We start from the raw sequence: 16,059 nt of genomic DNA on the forward strand, positions 1-16,059 counted from the left end.
TTGTGAAGAGAATATCTGTGCAAACTGGCACTATTTCCAAAAATCTAGTACCTTTTATAAAGAACAGGAAAATTCCGTGGACAACAAATTCCTTAGTTAGAAGTACTTAGCTCATATTTTCTCTCCATGAGTGGTGATCTTGAGGGATTCTGCTGCTGCAACAGATTGATGCTTAGTTTCTTGTAAAAATGAATAGGACCAAATTTTACCAAGATATCACCTGTTGGCAAGAACAGAAAAGGGTTGTTTATCAAGAGAGAGAGATATATGTGATGCTAAAGTTTTTCTTCATCATGTTTTCCCAATGTTTATGAAGATTTTTCAGGCTATTAAGTATTAGTATTCCAACTATTGGCATAGTTTATTAACTAAAATAAATTTTGAGTTTATTGTCTTTTGTTCAACTTAGAACACAAGTTCCATTTCTAGTTTGTTTGTTTTTTTTCCCTCATTTACTTGTTTAATTACTAGATTAAAATGTAAATGACACTGGTTATCTTTTGTAAAGTCTCATTTCATTGAAATATCTTTTGACTTTTTTGTTTTGTACTCATTGTGCTCTGATGACATAAACATCCTGGTCAATGACTTTAGAACAGGCAAGTGATGTAAATATGTAAAGTTACCTAAGACAATGGGAGTCATGGAGAGAGGGCTTGTTCTCTTCTTTCTAGGATGTAAGTTTCTGAGTGCAGGGAATCTTTGGCTATTTTGTTCACTGATATATCCCAAATGTCTATCAGAGGGCCTAATAGATAGTAGGTGCTCAATAAATACTTATTGGATAAATGAATAAAAGTGTTGAAATGTGTTGTACTAGGGAGAACAAGCAATACCTAGAGATATTAATTCCTAACAACAACAAAACAAAACCCACCTTGAGAACCTTTTGTTTGAAATTCATATAATTATGAACTGTCATTTTTAGTAGATTTTTTTGTAATTTTTCATAAAAGAACACTCTTACTCTGCCTTCTCAATAATTTCCAGAAATCTCTGTCCTGTGAATATTAAAATGATGAAAACTGCATGTTGGCTTCAATATCTGTAGGAAAGTCTCTCTCTTGCATTAGAGACTATTTTCGAATACTATTTCAAATAAAGCCATATCTGGGAGCATTGTTTTAAATAAAATTTTCCAACATGATATTATTCCTAGGCTTCAGGAGAATCAATCAATATGTCAACAATGATAATATATGAATAATAACCCAATTAAATGGGCAGTATATTTTTTTCAAATCAACTTCTAATATAGTCTCTCATTTTTATTATGTGAAATGCTCACTGCTACCTGTATTTCAATGAAATCTATGTTGAAAATGGATTTCAACAAAATGCATGAAAATATAATGGTTCCTATCTCAGTGAAATGACTGACTAGTTCTTCCAAGTGAAACTTTTTTCTGTTCTTCGAATCTGTAAGTATAGCTCAAATGTGTTTCTCCACATAGAAGCTGGACTTGGTTTGTCTATTTTCTAGTTTAAAAATGTAGGGTCATGGAACAGGATCAGAAAGTTATTCATACATATTTTTGTCTCTTCTTCCTTTAATTCATACTATGCTCTTATTCATTTCATTTCTTGCCTGTATCATGATGGATGAAGTGTCCCTACTCACCACTTCTTTCCTTGTTCTTTCTTTCTTAATTCTTTACATTATCTCCAAATGACTGATTATTGATCGTTGAACTTACCTGGAAAGGATGTCCTAGCAGACACTGTGAGTGCCCTACCATCTCCTCTTAGCGTGTTCTGGAGGCCACTACAGTTTCTTTTGACAGACTCCGTACTCAATAACCTTCTTTCTGAGGACTTTCTCTGGACTCCGCAATATGTTCAGCCAAAGCATGAGTTTGGGAAGTTAAGACCTCAGAATAATCTTTAAGTAATGAGGGAAGCGAGTTGGTAAACACCCCACCCAGTATCCTCACTCTTCAAAGGGAGAGTTTTGAAGTATGTTCTATGTAACAGTCTCTTAGAGCAGGGGTCCCCAACCCCCAGGCCATGGACCAGTACCCGATCTGTAGCTTGTTAGGAACCAGACCTCACAGCAGGAGGTGAGCAGCGGGTGAGCAAGAGAGGCTTCATCTGTATTTGCAATCGCTCCCCAGCACTGGCATCACTGCCTTAGTTCCACCTCAGATCATCAGACTTAGATTCTCATAGGAGCACAGGGCCCTGGTGCCAAAAAGGTTGGGGACTGCTGAAGAGGGTTTCCCAGCAGCAGGGAGCCAGGTTTCTCACAGTGACAACCCATTCATTAGTGCTCCTTAACTGGCTTTTCTTCCTTTCCTATCTATCTTCTTAGCAACTTCAATATGCTTCTCGGTTCCCCACTCAAATTTGCTATTGTACCTGGACCTGCTTTAGAGGGGAATTCAAATTAAGACAGATACTGGTCTAGCTGAGGAGTTTTTATTGGAATACATTCTGTTTTTTTTTTTCTTTTATGTTTTTCATTCCTCATGATTTTTCCTATGATTCACTTTCTAATACTCAGATTACTTCCATTCAAAGAAACACATCTTATAATATGTCTAACTCAAGGCAACTAACAACTTTAGTAGTTAATTGCTTCATATTAATTTAATCAAAGAGTCTGGGCTGGAAAACTATACTCTTTTAAAAAAAATATAAGTCTCAAATCTATGGAGGGCCAAAGTCTCTAAGAATATAAAAATGATTAACACTACATTGTTTTTATTTTTTTAAACCATGTTTATCTTCAACAAGCTATTCCATAAGGTAGCAGTAAAAACAAAACACCCAAGAAGTCATTGACCTCATCTAAAATAGTATTTCTTCCTACAGAAGATATTCTTAATTAACCCCAAACTAAATTTTTTATCACATATCCAGAGATCCTTATGAGGAACTGACTCACTAAAATTTGTAGTGGAGATGACTCCTAGTCTACAACCTCAGGTTTGAAGAACTATATATTTTTTTATTATTTTATAATTCAACTTCAACCACCTATTCTGCCATAATTTCAGAAATTTTGTCTTAGTCAATGTGGAGTTGCTGTTTCCACCAAGTTTTGTTTAAATTCTAGGAGATGCTATGTTGTACCAAAGTATGGAATGTGAAGTCTGAGTCTTTTGATAGGCATGTATAACCTGAAACCTCTCTCATTCCTATTGTCTTGACACATTCAGTCTGATGGGTCTCTCTTCTCCTTCCATTCCACCATTGTGGGGCTGGATATAGTAGTTCCCCGAAAGTACAGAGTTCTTCCTATGAGATTCACTATGTCCTTTTATTTCCAGTTAGTCACACTCAGTAACCTTAAGCCACTAAGAGACACACAGGTCCTCTGTGCTTAAATATCCAAACGTTAGGGGGGAGATTTGATGTAACAGTCAAGAAGCCAGTTCTCTATATCTTACTACCACTGAACTATCTGTTGCTCAGCCCAAGAAAAAAAATATTTATTTATTTATTTATTTATTTATTGTTTCCAGGAAGAGAGGAGCTAGCTGAAAGGAACATGAAAAGAATTTCCTTTCTCAGAAATATTCTCTTAAATATATTTTCCATTTAGCAGTTATTGAGTTTAGGATTTTGGAAAATACAAACAATAGACTGTCCTTTCCTCCCTTTCTTTTCCTTTCCCTTTCTTCTGTTTCTTCCCAGGACCAATAGTCTTCCTATGTATGTATGTATGTATGTATGTATGTATGTATGTATGTATGTATGTATGTATCTATCTATCTATCTATCTATCTATCTATCATTTATCTATCATCTATTGTATTCCCATCAACAAACACATAGAGCATGATAAAATATCTGCATACTAATCTTGAAGAGGAGAGACAAGTCTCCATGACAACTGCTATGGTGACTCATGCCTTCCATCATAAAGTGCTGGCAAAATTATTATTCTGAAAGTCTGACTGGCACCTCAGTTATTTATAAGAGCACTGTGTGTAAACAGAATGTTTATAGCTTCTGGTATATGAATCTATGTATGTGCTAGGTTAAAAGCAGATTTAGTTGGAATTATTTTTATGTGAGTAGAGCTATGTTTTGGCAATAACTATAAAACATGTTTAAAATAATCTGTGATTTTTCACTTAAGTTAAAGATTTTCTTTTTTGTTATATGTATTTCACATTTTTCTACTTTTTACTTTGGTTTGATGACTATCCCAAATAAAAATTATATACTATCCATTCATTATTTCTCTTGTGCCCTTTTCACCTTCATGTTTAATTTCTTCCTTAAAAATGAGCTTAAAATAGTAATCTATCTCTCACATATTGCTATGAAGAATCAACACATGTCTAGATCCTGCAACATGTTTTAGAACAACACACTTTTCTCATTGGTAATAAGAGAAACTATGACCTTTATTAGATCTTACATGTTTATACTTATATGGTGATGGGATAATTTGACCGAAACATGTGATAGACATTTACTAAACACTCGGCTACATACATGATTTAGTGTAATGAAGATTTATCTTTCTTCATTTCCTATATATCTATATAGAAAGAGGATGCTGAAGAAGATGTTTATAATGCATAGACTTAGGGTGATTGGACAGTTTAAGAACACTGAAAAATAACATTTACTTGCAAGGCAATGAGGAAATAGACAATATATTTTGTTGATAAGCTTTTTTTCCCCCTAATTTTCAATTTTTATTTTTTCAATTATAGTTGACATACAATATTATATTCATTTTAGGCGTATAACTCAGTGAATATACATTTATGTAACTTATGCAGTGATCACCCCAATAAATCCAGCACCCATTTGACACCATACCTAGTTATTAAAATACTACTGACTACATTCTCCATGCTACACTCTATATCCTCATGACTATTTTGTAACTACCAATTCGTACTTCTTAATCCCCTCCCCTCTTCACACATCACGTCATCCCCCAATCTGACAATCATCAAAATGGTCTCTGTACCTATGCGTTTGTTTCTGTTGTTTCTTTGTTTATCATGTTCTCTAGATTTTGCATATGACATTTGCCTTTCTCTGTGTGACTTGCTCTACTCAGCGCAATACTCTCTAGGTCCATCCATGTTGTCAACATGGGAAAGATTTCATTTTTTTTATGGCTGAGTAAGTCTATTGAATATATATATCACCTCTTCTTTATCCATTCAGCTATTGCTGGACATCCAAGTGGCTTCCATATCTTGGCTACTGTAAATAATGCTAAAGTGAACATATGAATTCACATGTTCCTTCAAGGTAGTGTTTGGGCTTCAAATAAATATCTAGAAGTGAGATTACTGGGTCCTTCTTTGTCTCATTATAGCCTTTGTTTTAAAGTCTATTTTGTCTGGTATTAAGTATTGCTACCTCAGCTTTTATTTTATTTGCTTCAATTTTCATGAAATATCTTTTGTTATCTTTTTACTTTTAGTCTGTGTGTGTCTTTTGATCTTAAGTGAGTCTCTTGTAGGCAGGATATGTAAGGGTCTTGCTTTCTTATCCATTCAGCCACCCTATCTTTTGATTGGAACATTTAATCCATTTACATTTAAAGTAATTGCCATTTTATTATTCATACTTTTTATCTTTTCTTTTGCTTTTTCCTTATTCTTCTTAAAGAAGTCCCTCTAACATTCCATGTAATGCTGGCTTAGTGGTGATGAACTCCTTTAGCTTTTTCTTACCAGGGAAGTTCTTTATCTGTCCTTCCATTCTAAATGATAGCTCTGCTGGGTAGAGTAATCTTAATTATAGATCCTTGTTTTTTATCACTTTGAATATTTCCTGCCAATCCTTCTGGCCTGCAAAGTTTCTGTTGAGAAATCAGCGGACAGTCGTATGTGTGCTCCCTTATAAGTAACTGACTGCTTTTCTCTTGCTGCTTTTAAGATTCTCTCTTTGTCTTGAGGCTTTGGCATTTTAATTATGATGTGTCTTGGTATGGGCCCCTTTGTGTTTACATTGTTTTGGGCTCTTTACATTTCCTGGGCCTTTATGTCTATTTCCTTCACCAGGTTAGGGAATTTTTACATTGTTATTTCTTCAGATAGGTTTTCAATTCCTTGCTCTCTCTCTTCTCATTTTGGTATCCCTAGGATGTGAATGCTGTTACACTTGATGTTATCCCAGAGGCCTCTTAAAATATCCTCATTTTTTTTAATTCTTTTTTTCTTGTTGCTGTTCTGATTGGTTGTGTTCTGCTACCTTATCACTGATTCGATCCTCTGCTTCATCTAATGTACTGTTAATTCCTCCTCCTCCTAAGGTATTCTTAATTTCAGTTATTGTATTCTTCATTTCTGACGTTTTTATGTTTTATTTTTGTTAAAGTTCTCACTGAGTTCCTTTACTCTTCTCCTAAGTTCATTGAGCATCCTTATAACCAGTATTTTGAACTCCACTTCTGGTAGATTGCTTGTCCCCATTTTGGTTAGTTCTTTTTGGGGGTATCTTTGTTCAATTTTTTTGTTTGGGACATATTTCTTTGTCTTCTTATTTTGGCTACCTATTTATGTTTGTTTCTATGTATTATGTCAGTCTGTTATGTCTCCTGGTCTTAGTAGAGTGGACTTATGTACTAGGTGTGCTGTGAGGCTCAGTGGCACAGTCTTCTCTGGTTACCTGAGCCGAGCCTTTCAGGTATTATCCTTGTATGGGTTGTGTGTGCCTTCTTGTTGTAGTTGAGCCTTGATTGCTGTTTGCTCATCAGTGGGAGGGACTGACTGTCGGGCCGATTAGTTATGATGACTGGTTGTGACTAGTGCAGAAGCTGCTGAGCAGAGGGTGACCCTACAAAGGCAAGATTTGCTTTAGCAGGGCTCTAGTGTCTGCCTTGTCTGCCCTTTGGGTGTATCATCCTCAGATGTGACCCTGGGTGGTGCTCTAGCTCAGAGTGAAGCCTGCCACCAGGCATACAGGCTAGGGCATTCTGGGAGGGGCCCTACTACAGACCAAGTTTAGCCATAGCCTGTGCCCTGCCCAGGGCCACCTGGCATGAGCCACCAAGCAATCCACAGATGGCTGCCATACACACTGGGCTTGGAAGTGCCTCAAAAGAGGCCTTGCTGCAAACCAAGGCTGGCTGCTGCTAATGCCAAGACGTAGCTGTTCAGCAAGAGATACAGGGCACACCAAAGCCAGATGTTGCTTGTTTAGGTTTTTAAGAAACTTTGAGATTTTTTAGGAAAGTCTAGAGCATGAGCCAAGATAGGCTGTTTGACTGGGAAATCCACTAGAAGTGGCTTAGGTGAACCTATAAGTTGGAAGGAGCGGGGTCTTGGGGTATCACCCGGGCAGGAGTGTTACAGCTGCCACCTGGGTCTTCAAGCTGGGCAGAAGAAGGTTCAACAAAGGAACAATGCTCTCTGCTAACACTTATCTCTGAGAGATAGCTGCCTCTCTAGCCGTCACCCTGAAGCCAGGCAACTCATTTCCTCCCCATGTGCCCCTAGTGCCTTTCAGTTGCTGCGCCAGCACCAGAGCTCAGAGCAAGTGAGTCCATCAGTGGTAAGTCTGCTTACCAGGCCATAAGAGGAATATGTGTGACTCCTTGGGCCCTCGGTATCACTCAGCCACAATCTCCACTGGTTTTACAGCCAGAAGTTGTAGAGACTTCTCTTCCTGGCACTGCAACTCTAGGATGGGGAGCCTGCTGCAGGGCGGGACCCCTCGCTCTTCTAGAGGGGACCTCTGCAGCCAAGATATTCCTCTGGATTCTCACCACTACACATGAGTGTGGTACCAGCCTGTTTCACGTCTCCACCCCTCCTATAATTCTCAATAAGGGTTGTTCTGTAGTTTAGTTGTAATTTTGATGTGGTTGTGAGAGGAGGAGATCACAGCATTTATCTATCCTCCATCTTGACCAGAGCTCTTCTGCCTATGAGCTTTTAAAGGCTGTATTGTATGTTGATTCTTGAAAGACAATAGTTTTAACTTACAAATAAAATATCGTAAAACAAAATTAATAAATGTTTCTTTTTCTTCACAATGTACAGGTGTATTTAAATATATTTTATATGATATTGTACAGGACCTACAAAAGTCAAATGGTCTTAAATGGTCTTTGCCATATGCATCAGAGTAAAATAGAATAATTGCCATTTATGGGGACAAATTTTGTAATACTAGTCACTCATTTATTTATATACCCATTTATTGATTTTCCTTGCTAATATTTATTAAGAACCTAATATGTGCCAAGAACTGTACCTAGCAATGTGGGTGGTAATAAAAAAAGTGACAAAAGCAGATACTTTTTCAGTGCATATTTTGTACTAAGCACTATTGTAAACACTTTCACATGTTAAATCATCTCAGTGCTATAAGATAGTTAACAATTGTTGTCCTCCATTTAAATAATGGGAAACTGAGGCATGCAGGAGTGAAAAAAACTTACCCAAGTTCAAGCAGTTATTAAATAATAGCACAATCAAGATTTGAACCCAAGTGTCTCTTAGCACTCAACCATTACACCATACTTCAGAGAATGAAATCATGAAACTTTACTTCTGGTTGAAGAGCAATAGTGGTAGCCTGGCTAATGTTATACAATGTGATATGAAAGGAAACATATGGGGAGCTATGGAAGCCTATAAGAAGAGAATAACTGGCTTGAGATATTCTCAGTCACTCTTTTGTATATCCTCAAATTAGCAAAGAATCCTTCCAGTAAAAATCTCTTAAAATTTTATTATTCTATTATTAATATTTTATTATTAAAAATATTTTTAATAATAGAAAAAATGTATTTTTATGTTTTTCCTACTTTAACATTTTTCTTTAGGACAGGATTTATCCTTAAGCTTGATGATTCCTAATGTCCTTAAGGTTTTTAAGCAAAGCCTCATAGTTTAAAAAAAATATTTATAAAATCAAAAGTTAGACATTAGAACAAAAATGACAATTTTACCTTTTATCTTTTCAATATATAAAACCAGAAAAGTTTATACTAAAATATATATGAATATTCTTAATGTTTTAAATCATTAGCCATTTTTTTGTTGAATGCCATCTTCAACAAAACTGAGTTGGACAATATTTTGTTTTCAATTCAGATTTATAAAAAAAGAGGAGTTTTTAATAAGATTGTGAATGTAGTTCTGCAATTATAGTAAAATGGTGGTATTGTTACATATGTATTTTTTTTTTTGAGCATTGAAATTCTCGAGCTTTTTTTTAAAAAAAAAATATCGTCTATCTAATAGAAAACAACTCATCCTCATTCAATTTCATGTACAAATATTTCTTAATGTCACCATTGTGCCTTTCTATAGTTCAAACATATACTATGAATGGCCTTTAGGCCTTGACACTTTCAATTTACTAAAATATAATGTAAAAAAATGAGCTTTGTTAATGTTATATAAATGCTGGAATCTCTAGATTTATATTTTAACTAAATCCCTTTGCAAGATTTTACTATTTACTTCAAATTAGGCTATAGAGATTTTTCCCTTTTTCATGATAATATAGCAATTATTAAGTATATTTTCAAAGTATTTAATTAGTGATATCTTTCATCAATTTAATAACATTAAATAACTCTTTGAGATGCTGTCTTTTCTACGAAACTGCATTGCCTTTTGCAACAAAATTTTAGTCATAAATTTTTATAATTTAAAATCAACTCCTCAGAAAGGCTATTAAGACACTTTGAAAACTTCCATATTACTTAAATGATGTTAGAAGGGCCAGTATAACAGTGTTTAAAAAGGTCATCCAGCCATTCTGTGCCTGTCCCATAGGACCATAACAATAATATGAAATTGTTTTCTTGTTCTCCTTTGGCTTTTTATCTTCTTTCAAAAAGGCAAGCAGTACTGAACAACAAAACGAGTTTACCTTCTATTCTAAGAAATACACTATGCAACTCTAAGCTGAAGCTAATATCTAAAAAAAAAAAAATTACAATGCAATTGAACACATTAAATATTTCTGATATGAATCGATTTCATACAATAAGGTTTTATTTTTGACATAAAATATTTCTGAATGTGGGAACTCAAACAATATCATAATACATCTGCAGCTTTTATTTAGGGATGTATTATATAGGCTGGCCCTCCCAAGTAAGAAGAAAAAAAAAGTGCTGTAAGTGAACATAGGTTTTGTGCAGTTTTATTTTGAGTGTTTGAGGAAAAGTCTATAACACAGCATATTATTTATTTTTGTATTTTTAAATCCGAAAGATTGCAAATGATTTTTTTTTCACACTTGGCAGATGATTTATATAACCCAAATATAAGAGTGATGGTAGGAATAGTTTGGAACTATGTTTGAGGTCTCATTTGTTTGTTTGTTTCTAAATTTTAAAGTGGTAGTTATAAAAACTCACTACCTATACCTTTTAAATGTAGAAGTTAGAGCTGAAGTGTGTGGACAGTATTAGAATTAGATGATTTTGTCATTCCTTTCAATACCAAAAACCAGGCCCAATGTTTGGTAAAAGACTGGGATGATCCATGACTTTATCTCTTATTTAGTTATGTTCTGGTTACAAAAATTTATCATTTTACCTCAGAATGTTCCAAAAATTAAATAATTGGTGATCGCCATGAAAATACAAGGACTAAACAGCTACAGTATTTACACCTGGAATGACAAAAACAGTCATTGTTAACATTAAAAAGAGCAAGGAATTTTGTTTTAAAACTTTATTCTTCTTATTATTCTAATTTGGAACAATTATCTAAGAATACATAAATTTAAATTCTTCTCTCCATATGAGAGATTCTTAATATAGTTCTATAGGCTTATACCACATAATCAAAATATATAACCACTATATCTGGTTTTAATTTCACAAGTTAAGATTTTGGCAAAATAAAACAATATTTTATTTTAATTGAATAAGTATGAAGCATGCTGTTGAATTCTAGTTGTAGTAGATCTAAATAGGTGCATGTTCTTTTGTTTATGTCTTTTAGCATCTCCGTCAATTAAACTCTTGGTGGATGACCCTATAGTTGTTAATCCTGGAGAGGCCATAACATTAGTATGTGTTACGACAGGAGGAGAGCCTGCACCCTCTCTCACCTGGGTCAGGTCCTTTGGGACTCTGCCTGAAAAGACGGTATTGAATGGGGGAACTTTGACCATACCTGCCATCACCTCAGAAGATGCTGGTACTTACAGCTGCATTGCCAATAATAATGTGGGAAACCCTGCAAAAAAGTCCACCAACATCATTGTGAGAGGTAAGTTTATCTAGAGAATGTTACAACATAGATCTCTGGGTTAGCCAGGCTATCACAAAGCAAATAATGTGTGATAACAATATTTCTTTAAATATTGCATATACATTTAACTAAGAGAATTATTTATAAATAATGAATGACATCTAATTATAAACAGAACCTAAAATTTCTAAATCTTAATAGCAATGCCTTATGTTTATACTGAATAGTTTTTATAACATGTTCTTAGTGATACCATTGAATAGTTTTTATACGTTCTTAGTAAAAAAGAAGATTGAATTGCAATCATGGCATAGAGCATTAAACTTTGTTATACAAATTGTGTATTAGTTTAGGAATTTAACAGATTTATCAATTTAATGGTTAATAAACATTTATTGAAACCTTATTACAAGCAGAGCTTTGAATTGTGAAATTACATAGTGATCTATAAAACATTAACCTGTATATAAGGATTCTACTTTCAGGTAGCATAAATAAAATACACCAAGTAATAATCATGTGATACAGTGTTTGGCAAGCACAAGCAAAAGCTATAGAAATATAAAAAAAAAAATACATAGTAAATTTTGATATAAGTTATTAAGGGATATCTAATGACGTTTGCACTAGGTCTTCTATACTAGGTAGAGTTTTAGACTGAGGGAAAGACATGAAAAAGCTAGAGATGGTAAAGGGCAAAGTTTATGAGGAATTGATGTAAAAGGTGAGTCACTAAGTCAACAGTAGTAGGGATGTTTTAGTGTGGCTACTACCAGCTGCTGCGCTAGTACTACTTATAGATGAGATGCTATCCCTCCGTTTGAGAGGATTTACAGTTACTGGGCAAGGAGAGCATCTGCTTCTTCATGTCTCACTTCACCTAGATTGATTCTGGGTTGAGGATAGAGGATGGACACTGATGCCTTTAAAGTTAAAATATATATCCATATGACCAAGAGGACACTTCTAGAAGACAAATGAAAATAAAGAAGAAAGATAAGAATACAAAGGAATAATATATGAAAAGCATTCCAAATTATTATTAAGAATCATGAATGCAATGTATAATTCATTATTTTATCAAGGACAGGAACTCACTCATGAAAAATGATGCATTAAATCTAGTTGACCATAGAAGCATCTATAACTATGTTGAATCCATGTACAAATGGCAAAATATCCAGCATGAAATTCTGTGTAGCCCTTTGTAAAGGACTAACTCAATTCACAGCAAATATATGCTCAGAGAATAATTGTTCCTTTCCATACCATCTAACACAGTTTTTATCTGTGTTCTTACAAAGAATGGATTCCGACTTTGACACAAATGACCTAAAATAAATAAAGCCCTAAAAATGTATTTCTCCAATTTATATTTTTATGCCTTTAATTCATCTGAAGTACACATTTGCTTAGTGATATTATATTACCAGCTGAAGCTCTCAGCAGTGGAATTCACATAATTTATAAAATCAAGTTTGGATATATTCTTACTGAATATAGAAATAACCTTAGTTAAAGTGTTCTAGCTCAAACCGAAGGGAGAAAACTGCCACAATAATGTGAGGCATCTAATTTCTGCTACAAAGGCCAAGAAATTCAGTTAAAGAAAAGTGGTTTTCTTTTTATTATACAAAGTAATTATTTTAAGTATTCTGGATTTGTACATCTTTGCAGTGTCTTAGGTTAACTGTATCATGGATACAGTAGAAATGAAACTCTAGGTTTATTTTCTTCTCATTTTTTTTCATAATTAAATTAAGATCCATAGGCCCGGTTTTCTAAGGAAGTGTAAGAATATTCTGTGCATAGAATTCCCATTTTCATTTGAGAATATCTATGGACAAAATAAGAAGATACTGTGTGGACAGGAATAAAACTCTAGAAATATTACTAATCTTCTCATTTGATTTTTTTAAAGATTAAAAAAACACTTCAAAGTAAGTAATGTAGCTGACACTCTATGTAGATAATAAATTTAAAACTGAACAGGAATCTCATGCTTTATTATTTTGTTAGAACATTTATAAATATAGTAGCAATGACTTTTCTTATGATCTTAAAGAAATTCTAGTGATTGAGCCACATTTCTCTCAAGTCAGGAGAGAAGCAGTTGCTTAATACATTTAATAAGAAAATTATGTTGATTTCCTAGTCATATGTTAGGTGGCTTGAGCTTAGTACTTACCAGAATGCTGTTTGATAATATGTCATTCCTACCTGAAGTCTCCTGTTGTTGTGATTCATTGTATTTAGAAATGCCCACATTTCTTTTGTCGTAAATTGAACCCCTGTGTTGAACAAGCATGGTTTATAATATGATCAAGGCATTACTACATTTTACTGTCGTATGGTTGCTTTAACTTTTATTCAGTGTCTTAAACTTACCCTGGTTAAGGAAGAAAAGTCAGGCAAACCCCATGACCCTCTGCTCAGTTTTAGAAATAGAGACTCCTACAATATGTATAAATCACAAGAACAAATCTAGTCAGTGTTTTGGATGTATGATCCAAAATAGTAATAAAACTCCAAATCTGATTTAATGCAAAATTTTCTCCTATGCCCGGCTTTGGTCCAGTTTGGTCCCGACCTGGTCTCATGGGAAGCCCCTCAGTTGGCAAGCACAAGCAAATGATGAATTTGATAGGTTCTCCTTCCTCCACCTTAGGCCAGGAAGAAGCTGCATCTCATATTTCTCTACAAAGATATCTTTCTAATCAAATTTGGTCTCTGACCCTATTTCTACCCTTAATTGTCTATAAACTCTAAAAATTATAGAACGGTGTCTTGCAGTTCCTTTGAAAATTCTACACTCACTGTGGAATTCTTTGGCTTCTATTCTCAGTCAAAAGTGAGTCAGGAAAAGTCTATTCTATCATCTAGTTTCACAAAAATATATAGAAAGACTATATGAATTTTCAAAATTTCCAGCTGACATTCTTAAATATGATTTATCAGCAAGTTCTCTTGGCCCTGTCTTTAAACTGTACTCTAAATCTGGACCATATCTTGCCACATTCACTGTTACCATCTTTATGTAATCTATGTAGATCCCCTAGTTGATTAAAATATCCTTTCATTAATCTTCTTTTTAGTCCAGCCTCTTTTTAAAAAGGGGCTATTTTCTACTGATTAGATGACATAGACAAGGCTAAGTTAAAAAATAAACCCATACATGTAATTACTCAAAAAAAAAAAAAAACCCACTTTAGATTTTTTTCATGAAAGAGTTCAGGGTGTTTCCTGTTGATAATGCTGATGTTGGTGTTTATGTGTGTGATTGGTGTGTGTATATTGGCGGTAGTGGTAGGAGTAGAGGATCTACTCCATGCAATTATTCAGGCACTTAGGCTGATGATGCCTCTGCTATCTTCAATCTGTGGTTACTAAGATTGCTTTGAGTGTTACTTCCTTTCCTGTCGGCTCAAAGTGGGAAGGAGCACACATGGGAGATTTTATGGGCCAGGTATGCATTAGTTCCAATAACATTTTATTGGCTAGATATTAGGCTCATAGTTACATGCAATGATGTGAAGGCTGAGGAAAGCATTCTTATGGTGTGCCCAGTAATAACAGGACATGGATTTTTGTCAACAAGTAGCTCTCTTTGTAATATTTGTGCAAGAGACAAAGTGATTGAAATCATCTCGTTCTTCTGATTAAATTTCTGCCATACCTTTCCATCTCACATAAAATAGATTTCAAATTCCTCATCATCATTTCACATTTCTCACTTCTTTACCCACTATACTTTAGACACATTATCCTTGTTCTTTTTCACAGGTCAGGACTTAAACATATGCTGTTCTTTCAGCCTGGAATGTTCATTTTCAAATACCACCTTCTAGGAATTGTCTTCCCTGACTACCCTATCTTAAATAGGATATCCCTATTTCCCCTACAAGATTTATTGTTTCTTCTTATCACATAAATACCTGGAGTTATTGTATACATATTTCTTTATTTATTGTCTATTTCTGTCATGGGAGTATAGGGACAAAGAATTTCTCTATTTGTTGTCTTATTCAATGATATATCCCTAGAGAGTAGAAAACTACTAAACATGTAGTAGATGTTCAGTAAATATATAGTAAGTGAATAAAAGCTCTTCCATAAGTTTACTGGCTTATATTAGACATTTCTTCTGGACATCTATTTCTTTTTAATAGCCTAAATATGTACTACATGATATTAAGCAAAATTAGGAAATTCTATATACATATTAAATCATATTAAATATTTGAGTCATGTGACTTGCTCATTTCAAAGGGCAAACCAGTAGCTTAAAACAATAGCAATTATTTGTTGTACTCACAAATCTAGGGGTTAAAGAGCTCAGCTAAAAAATTCAAGGTCTCATATAATTACACTCAGAAGGCAGCTGGAGCTGGGATCATTTTCAAGGCTTTTTCATTTAAATATCTGGTACATGGACTGAAAAGTTCAAACAGTTGAGCGCTCTCTCTCTTTCTCTTTCTCTCTCTCTCTCTCAATCTCTCTCCCTCTCTCTCTCTCCCTCTCTCTCTCTCTCTCTCTCTCCTCTGCTTCTTTCCTTCCTCCTTTTCTTCCTTCGTTCCTTCCTTCCTTTTTTCCCAATGTCATCCTACTTAGTGCAAAGTAGTATCTCGCTATGATTTTGATTTGCATTTCCCTAATGACTAGTGATGTCGAGCATCTTCTCATGTACTTATTGGCCATTGTATGTATGTCTTCTTGGAGAAATGTCTATTCAAGTCTTTTTTAATGAAGCAGTAGCTGATTAATACAATATATATTAACATCAGTATGGCATAGTGGTTGTTACTTGTAGAAATTCTAGTAAGTTTTGTTTTCTCTTTTATACTTTTTTGTATTATTTAAATATTTTGACAATGATTATTCATCATTTGTTTTTGTTTTGTGCTTTTGC

At 34.3% G+C, this 16,059-nt stretch overlaps 1 protein-coding gene across 1 annotated transcript in view; it reads left to right on the forward strand.

Annotated features, from left to right (window-relative positions):
- Positions 1–16,059, forward strand: part of MDGA2 (MAM domain containing glycosylphosphatidylinositol anchor 2) — an 813,395-nt gene that overhangs the window by 511,920 nt on the left and 285,416 nt on the right. The window contains exon 6 of the mRNA XM_006922688.3: positions 10,899–11,168. Within this exon, the coding sequence (XP_006922750.1) occupies positions 10,899–11,168 (270 nt within the window). The remainder of the gene's footprint in view (positions 1–10,898; positions 11,169–16,059) is intronic.

The sequence above is a fragment of the Pteropus alecto genome, unplaced genomic scaffold (assembly GCF_000325575.1).
Source record: "Pteropus alecto unplaced genomic scaffold, ASM32557v1 scaffold38, whole genome shotgun sequence".
Classification (NCBI taxonomy): domain Eukaryota; kingdom Metazoa; phylum Chordata; class Mammalia; order Chiroptera; family Pteropodidae; genus Pteropus; species Pteropus alecto.